Source organism: Gossypium hirsutum, chromosome D07, assembly GCF_007990345.1.
Source record: "Gossypium hirsutum isolate 1008001.06 chromosome D07, Gossypium_hirsutum_v2.1, whole genome shotgun sequence".
Classification (NCBI taxonomy): Eukaryota; Viridiplantae; Streptophyta; class Magnoliopsida; order Malvales; family Malvaceae; genus Gossypium; species Gossypium hirsutum.
The window spans coordinates 6,988,433-6,996,441 of record NC_053443.1 but is presented as its reverse complement, the minus strand read 5'-3'; the positions used below and the strand labels follow the sequence as shown (position 1 = coordinate 6,996,441).

Here is an 8,009-nt window from a genome sequence, read left to right as displayed (position 1 = left end):
AAGACTCAAACGACAAATTGGAACAAAACAGTCACGAGCGATAGAAAATTGCAATTCAATCTATTCATAAATGATATCAAATTGCACTTTAGCCTCCAAAAAAATGTTTAATCCTTTGAAAAAAATGATAAATGAAAAAAAAATATGATAAAATTATATTTTGATATCTCAAAAATTTATAATTCAATTAGGACGCTTTTTAAAAACTTTTTTCTAGATTTGCCCATGACAACAGTTTGTCTATTCTTGCAGGCAACTTGACATAGCGTTAAGTGTTATGGATTCGACGGGGAGACTGTTGAAGTACGATGCCAAAACCAAGGAAGTGACCGTGTTGTTGAGGAATCTTTCGTTGGCAGCCGGGGTGGCAGTCGATGAAGAAGAAAAATTTGTCATGGTTACCGACTTCACTGCAAACCGGAATCGAAAGATTACACTTCAGGGTGGCAGATCCATCATCGAATTTCACTTTTAAAATTTCTCCGCCTAGTTGTCTTGCTCCTTCTCTCGTATAAATTTCACTCTTCCTTGTTTAATTTATTTCCATTTTGTTTTGAATAAATTTCAATTTCCTTTTTACATTCGCCGCTGCAAGTGCAAATCCAAGGGCTGCCATCTTTCGATTCCAAAAATTTTATTTTTTCTCCTCGTAGATCCTTCTCCAGTTCATTGTTCTTTTTTCATTTTTCATTTTTCATTTCATTTCAGATTTTTTTTTTAAAAAAATTGTTTTTGAATATTGTTTTGGTTCAGTGAGGAAAGTGCCGAGCTTTGTGGTAGTCAGATCTAATGGAACCATGAACTTAGATTTTCATTCTTGGAATTTTTGTGAGTGTTTCTGTATTAGGTTTTAAGAAGCCGAACTAATAGCCTTGCTTAACAGCAAGCACTACATACCAACGCCAGCTGAAGATGGAGACGGAGAACCAGAACCCTTTTCAACTTGATGTGATAAATCTCCTCGCTTTTAACCCTTTTCACAACTTTCCTTCCCTCCCCACTTCCAGGTTTGCCCCTTTTGTTCCTTCCCTCCCCATTTTAGGGAGGTCTTTTATTTCATCTTTAGTGCTGATATATTTTCTCCTTAGTCTGGACTATGTCTTCTTGTCTATTATACCTATTGAACACTTCTATTTTGAAGTAAAATTGTTATAAACAACATGGAGGTTTTATTAAGCAACGAGGGTTATTTCTTCCATTGGCTTGGAGGGCATGAAATTTGTTTGAACTCTTTGAAGTGAATTGTGGTTGCATTTAGCTTTTTTTTAACAAGTATTTGTTTGATTTATGTTTTCCTGAAACTTTGGTACTCTTTTTCGAAGCTAGGATTATAATTTGTTCTTCTTGCTTGGTACTCTTGTTACTCTTTGTTAGTTTGTCACATGATAGGTTCTTTTGTCTCGGTTTACTTACGATGGTAGATTAACAGATGATTCCAAGTTTGTCCTCAATATTCAACCCAATTGTTTCTGTTTTCTGTAATTATTACGACTGGAAATGTATCTTGATTTATTGTTGATTTATTGTGTTTTTTTTCCTTTTGATTTTTGGCGACTTAATAATAAGGCTTCACGGTTTAATATTGGTAGATCTTTACATTTATGACTAAAGTTAGATATGTTTCAAAGCTAGAAAGTAGAGTTGCAGCAATGGATGAATCTATTGTAAGTTAGATATAGCTCTTATTGTGTTTATTGAAGAAAAAGAATAGCTTAATTCCCATTATTGAGTTTAGAGCCATGGTATTAGTCTAAGTAGAATGCGAATTCGAATTGAATTATGCAATGGAAAAGCTTTACATATTGTATTATCTAATAATATCTTATTAGAAGAAAATTGGAAAATTCATGTATCTGAATCTAATATCTGCAAGAGTTAAGATTTTAATTTGGTTCGTTAACTTGTTCTCCTTGTTGATGTCAAAATTTGTCTTCATGAGTTTTTGAGCTTCCCAGCATTTCATTGTTAACTGCTCACATTTTCTATTATTTACAGTTGTTGATAATAAGTCGTATCTCCATGTTTTTTTAACTTCCTTATTGCAGACTCTACGTAAGAGGAACTATCTTGGGTTACAAGAGGTAATAAGAATTTAACCTTTTTTATTGCCTTTATTGTATTTTTGTTCTGTCGGTTTTAAGCTGTTCCTTTTTTGTGGAATTAGTGAATTTTCTTAAGGAACTTGAATGTTTAGTTATATGTATGAGAAATTTTAGCTGAGTTAATGTGCCAAAAATGGAGTTGAAGGTTTATTATTATTCATTTTTATTAAAAAAAAACTAGGTCTGGATATAGGAAGAATTGTAGACTTCTGGATTCAAATTCCGGACTTTCTCGGTGCCACCTTGAAAGGATAATTACATGAATTATTTGAGCTAAGCATCGGGTTTTGGAGTTTTCATTTCAGATTTAATTGGTACGAAATTGAGTAAAGGAAATTTATTTGCAGAAGTAAGGTTTTTATTGGCTATGCTCTATATTGATCCATAAATATCTTGGAGTTGCTATTATCAGTTGTCTTTAGTAAAATTCTTAGTTTCGGTTTGGGATAGTTTCCCGTGAGTTTTGGGTACCAAACACTTGAATGTACTAATTAAATACAGTGTCATGTTTGCCTGTTTAGCATTCTCTTGTAAGCACGCTTTATGATTGTTCCTTTCATCTGTTAAGTAATGAAGGATTAAGAAATTGCTGGTCTGGCACTGGAGGTCTTATCCTTTATGTTTGGATTTTGGACATGTTATGGTCTTTCTTTAGAATGTTCTGTGCTCCTCTCTTCAGCCTACATCAATTTCCCCATGTGTTCTGTGTGTCAATGGAGTTTAGATACTTCTCAAAGAATAGCTTTTTGTATTATCTCTCTGTATCTATTTTCTTTAACAATTACCTTAACTCTATCTTGCCACACAAAAGCGTCGCACATCAGGATCCTGGAAGATAGTAAGACAGTGGAGCCCCCTACCCACTTAGCTTCTTTTATTGCCCTGCTTTTGTTTCCATCTATCATTGGAACTCTTTAAGTATTTCATGCTATTTCTCTCAAAGAATCTTCCTGAAACATATAGAAAAATATAACCTATTTTCCAATTCCATTCATATAATATAATATGCCTATCGAAACAAGCTAAGAAGAGTTTCTTATTTGGTTAAAGAGCGAATCAGCTTGGTTAGGCATCTAGAGGGAAACTTGTTGGGTGACTGTGTAGCTTGAATTATTGCAATCATTTACAGTGCTGCAATATTTTGCATATAAAATAATCATGAATTACTGCAATTACCTATATTCTTCGTTGGATCAAAATTGTTTTGTTTATTTGCAAAGTTTTGCAGGGGGGATGCGAGTTTATATTTGTGAGCACAATACTTCTCCTCCAGGTAACTGTAAACTTCAACTTATCTTGGACTTTCAATATGTCTTGAGGGAAACATATTCTTTACTTATGTCTTGAATTGATAATGCACTTTTTAATGTATCAGTGTTTAATAGTGATTAAATTGCTATTATAATTTGATTTTAATGTTATATGTTATTGATTTTTGGTTTATACATAAATGCAAGAAAGTAAACATCCAATAGCTTTGTTTATAGCCTCTTATTTTATAATTTGTACATGCATGCAATTATCTGCTTGTTATCTTGTGGATTCCCCAAGATAATAAGAAGAGTGCAAGAAAACTGCTTCGAGATTTGTTCTTATTCACAAGCTAGACAATTTTACTCTTCCATGTATATCCAGAGAGCCAGCACATAAAGACAGACCAACAAAACATACTCATTAGGTCGCTCATGCTTAATAACAATAAGGGTGGTTCCAGTTCAAAGGATGTGAAAGCTGCAACTGAGGGTCCTAGAAAGAGGCATTGATTTTGTATTATATTTAACTTACCTAGAAAGAGTTAATTGTTTTATCACTCTCTTTAATCCTCATTTCAGGATAGGGATCTGAACATCCTTTTGTAGCTTCATTCATGGATCAGTACGAAATTGAGTAAAGGAAATTCATCATGCTATATTTTTCTTATTTCATGTTGAAGGCAGGCTTTGTAATTTATGATTTGAGATGAACAGTGCCCAGCATGAAGTTAGTCATAGGTTCTGCACGATCAATGAAAGAAAAATATGCCAAGGCTGGAGCTGGAGAAAGCAGTTGTAGCTATCAATGGTATTATCAGAATGTGTTATATTTCCTCAACAATGTCTAATTTGAGTTTATAGAAGCAATAAACTCATGTAGTAAACAGTGGATGTAGTAAACCCATTTCAGTCTAATTTCAGAGGGTTTTTGAATTTCCATTTTAGTCTATAAATTTTCAAGTTTATTACTGTACATTTTGAACTTGTGCTTTTTTTTTTTGCAATCAATTAGTTGCACTATTTGAACTTGAAATTTAACATGATTTTTTAATATTTTGACTAAAAAAATAATTTATTATATGATTAAATACTATCTTTTTGACTAAAAGTATATATTTAATACTAATTAATTTTTGATATTAATAAGGTTTGATTTTAATATTTAATATTTTTAAATGTTTTTTAAAAGAATGGTACTTTTAGCGGCGTTTGTAATCAAAGCGTTGCTAAATGTCTTGAGCTATAGCGGCGTTTGTGAAAAAAGCGCCGCTAAAGGTCTTGAGCTATAGCGGCGTTTGTGAAAGATGCGTCGCTAAAGGTTCTGATTTATAGCAGCGTTTTTGTAAAAAGAGCCGCTAAAGGTCCTAATCTATAGCGGCGTTTTTGTAAAAAGCGCCGCTAAAGGTCCTGATCTATAGCGGCGTTGACAATAGCGGCGCTTTAAAGGCATAAAAAAACGCCGCTAAAAACCTGTTTTGGTGTAGTGTTAGTGGATTTCATTGGTGTTGTATTAAAGCATTAAAGTTTAAAAAACTTGAAACTGAAGTTAATAATAAAAGGAAGTGGCTACCCCATCATGTAATGCAATAGTAATAAGATATGGTGCTCGAATTTTTCATATTCGACATTTACCTATATTGTAAACAAGTCATTTAATTATATTTAAATTTTTGCTCTGGTCAATCAATTAAAACGATTTCATAAATAATACAAAAGAAAAGGTTGCCATCACTTAAAAGTAAAATCACATTCTAATCTAACTTACAATTAATAATTATAAACTTAAAAATAGAAATTTAATTTCATAAATTTGATATTTCACTTGATCCTAAACGATAAGGGCTTGTAAGATACCCAACTTTTCACCACTGCAGATGTAGAACCGTAATCGTTTTTGCAATGCTGTCTACGTCCATCAACCAACCGGAAATGTCTACTTCACTGATGCCAGTTCTGCGTACGAGATAAGGTACGATTCTTCATTTTTCTTAAAATATTTAGTCCGGTATATATCAGACAATGGGGAGGTTGTTGAAGTAGGATGTCGAAAGGAAGCAAGTGACAGTGTTGTTTAGGAATCTTACGTTTGCAGCAGGGGTCGCAAGATTTGGCTCTGGGGTCATAAACCTTAGGAATCCGAAATTTTAGCGAGGGTCATAGGACTAAGGATGGGATGAATGGAAATGGCACAGTTTTAAGAACAATTAATCTTGAAATATATCAGTGTGTGGAGTTGAAGAGTTTGGTTCTAAGCTTGATATAGCATCAAGGTTAGTGGATTTCATTGGTTTACAAATCCTGATAATAAAAAAAGAAGTGAAGACTTAATAATAAAAATATAATCTGTTGATTTACTGTTGGAAGTTGAAATCAAAATCCAAACTTACGTCTTTTATGTTGTTACTCTTTTTCAGTTTGTTACGTCTTACCTTACACGTGATGGGAGCATCTTTTCAATTTCTTATGTCGGAGTTGGTATAGCGAGTTAAATAACATAAATTTAGAAAAAGTATAAAAATATTTTTTTTTGTATTTAAAATAAAATATATCATTTGAAGATATTTTAATTTTTTAAATTTTAAAAAATAAAAATAAATGTATATAGTGATATTTAAACCTATGTCAATTATATTAGAAAATTTTTAAAATTATCATTCAACCATAGCAACATTTTGATTTTATTATACGCATTTTATTACCGTTGGTGTTACTCACAACTGGATCCCAACTCAGTTTGTGAAGGTACTTTAGTAATTTTATTTAAAAATCAATAAAAATATGCATATTAGGAGATTTGAAACCATGCCAATTAGATTAGCAAAACTTTCAATTTAAGTCTCAACCAAAGTTTTATTTTGATAATTTTTTACATTTTAAGTTTATTATACTCAATTTATTGCCTCCTTTAATTCTATATATTAATATCATTCATTTTTATGTGTTATATTATTAATTAGTTTCAAATAATACGTTTCATTATTTATTGTGTTAGTGGTTAGCAATGTTAGTAATTTTACATTGCTAACATATATAAATTATAAAAAATTTAAATAATTTTTTTTTTCTAACTTGGATAATTGAGTTGGGTGTATAACCCACTATATAAGTGGGCTTATTGATCGGGTTTTATGCATATAAGGTCAAAAGATGGGAACTTGGGCTTAAGTTAGGTGGTGCAAATAATTATATATACAATTATTATTTTTATTTTAGAAATAATAATAATTTTTTATTTACACATAAACAATATTTGAATAATTGTAACTTTCAAAAAAGACTTTGAATAAATATATCTTTTTTGGAAAGTTGTAATGTAGTGAAAAAATGTAACTTGTAGCACAAGTTACGTATCAAGTGACATATTTTTTTGATGAAAAACACAACGTGCCTATATATAAAATTAATAATGATGTTTTTATTATTATGTTTTTTTTTTGTTGTTTTAAGACTTGTTGTATCCTAGAGGTAAAATTAAAGCCTTAAAGGACTGTGAATCACGCTTCAAGTCTATTTCTCTTTTTTAAATTTTCTTTTCTTGCACCTTAAGCTTTTTTCTTATACTACAATTTTTTCTAACATATTGTATGTTAGTTTTAAACACACATTTGTGTTCAAAATGTGTGGTTTCCATACACATACGCGTGTGATAGAATTTATAATATTAATAATGTTGTTGATTGAGATGGTGCCACAAATTAACTCAACAACAACTTAGGATTGATGCAATACCTTGATAATTAATTGGGGTTAAATTATGCTAATTAGTCCCTATACTTAACAAAAGTTGTGGATTTAGTCTCTGTACTTTTATTTGGTCAATTTTAGTCCCTGTACTTTTCAAATTGGTAACTTTAGTCCTTTGTACTTTATTTATTTACTTAAACATAATTTTTCTTTTCATTTTTAGGGGAGTTAAAAGTGCAATTTTACTATATATTAATTTATAATTTCTTTATTCATTTATAAGAGAATTAAATAGAAAATTTTTTATTTTGGGGGTTGAAATGCAATTTCACTATATATATTATTTTATAATTTTTCTATTTATAAGAGAACTGAATTGAAAGGATTTTAGTTTTGGGGCCAAGACCACTGCTTGCCCCTTCAGATTAGCGTATGTAAAAAGAAAAAACTCTTTGACTAATTTAAATTAAAAATTCACATATCCATCTTAAAATCGATTTTTTTCCTAAACATGAACACTCTTTTAAAGTGGAGTAAGTTTGGATTGTTTTATTATTGGTTTATTATATTATTTGGTCCGTGAGTTTAAATCTTTTAATGTAGCACTTGTATAAAGATAACAATATTGACTTTTAATGTTTAATTCAAGTTTTACGGTTGATTTAATGAAAGCTAATCACTAATAATAGTAGGTTTGAGTTCTCATCATTTTGTTAATAGAATAAATTTAGTGTTAATTTCGAATTTATTTAATTGTGTATTTAATTCGTTAAATGTAGTTTGATTAATGAAAATTCATAATTAACTAATAATATTAACACTTAAATACATTAAATTCATAATTAACTAATAATATTAACACTTAAATACATTAAAAAATTTAAGTACCAAAAAATATAACTATTATCAACACAACTAAAGTAGGATATAAAAAGTGTATTAATTTTTGTGTTTTGCGATGACTAATTTG

At 30.3% G+C, this 8,009-nt stretch overlaps 1 protein-coding gene across 13 annotated transcripts; it reads left to right on the top strand.

Moving 5' to 3' along the window:
- Positions 1-4,292, top strand: LOC107953357 (uncharacterized). Of its 13 annotated transcripts, none has more exons than XR_005916026.1 (5): positions 21-509; positions 884-1,007; positions 2,046-2,081; positions 3,331-3,375; positions 3,738-4,292. XR_005916026.1 is itself a non-coding variant. In XM_016888647.2 (5 exons), exons 2-5 carry the CDS (start codon positions 913-915, stop codon positions 3,863-3,865), a joined length of 312 nt encoding a protein of 103 aa, XP_016744136.1. In that variant the 5' UTR covers positions 21-509; positions 884-912; the 3' UTR covers positions 3,866-4,292. The 13 variants fall into 13 exon arrangements, 1 of the variants encoding a protein (XP_016744136.1); XM_016888647.2 differs by having other exon boundaries at positions 3,323-3,375; XR_001699190.2 differs by having other exon boundaries at positions 1-1,007.
- The last annotated feature ends 3,717 nt before the right edge of the window (positions 4,293-8,009 follow it).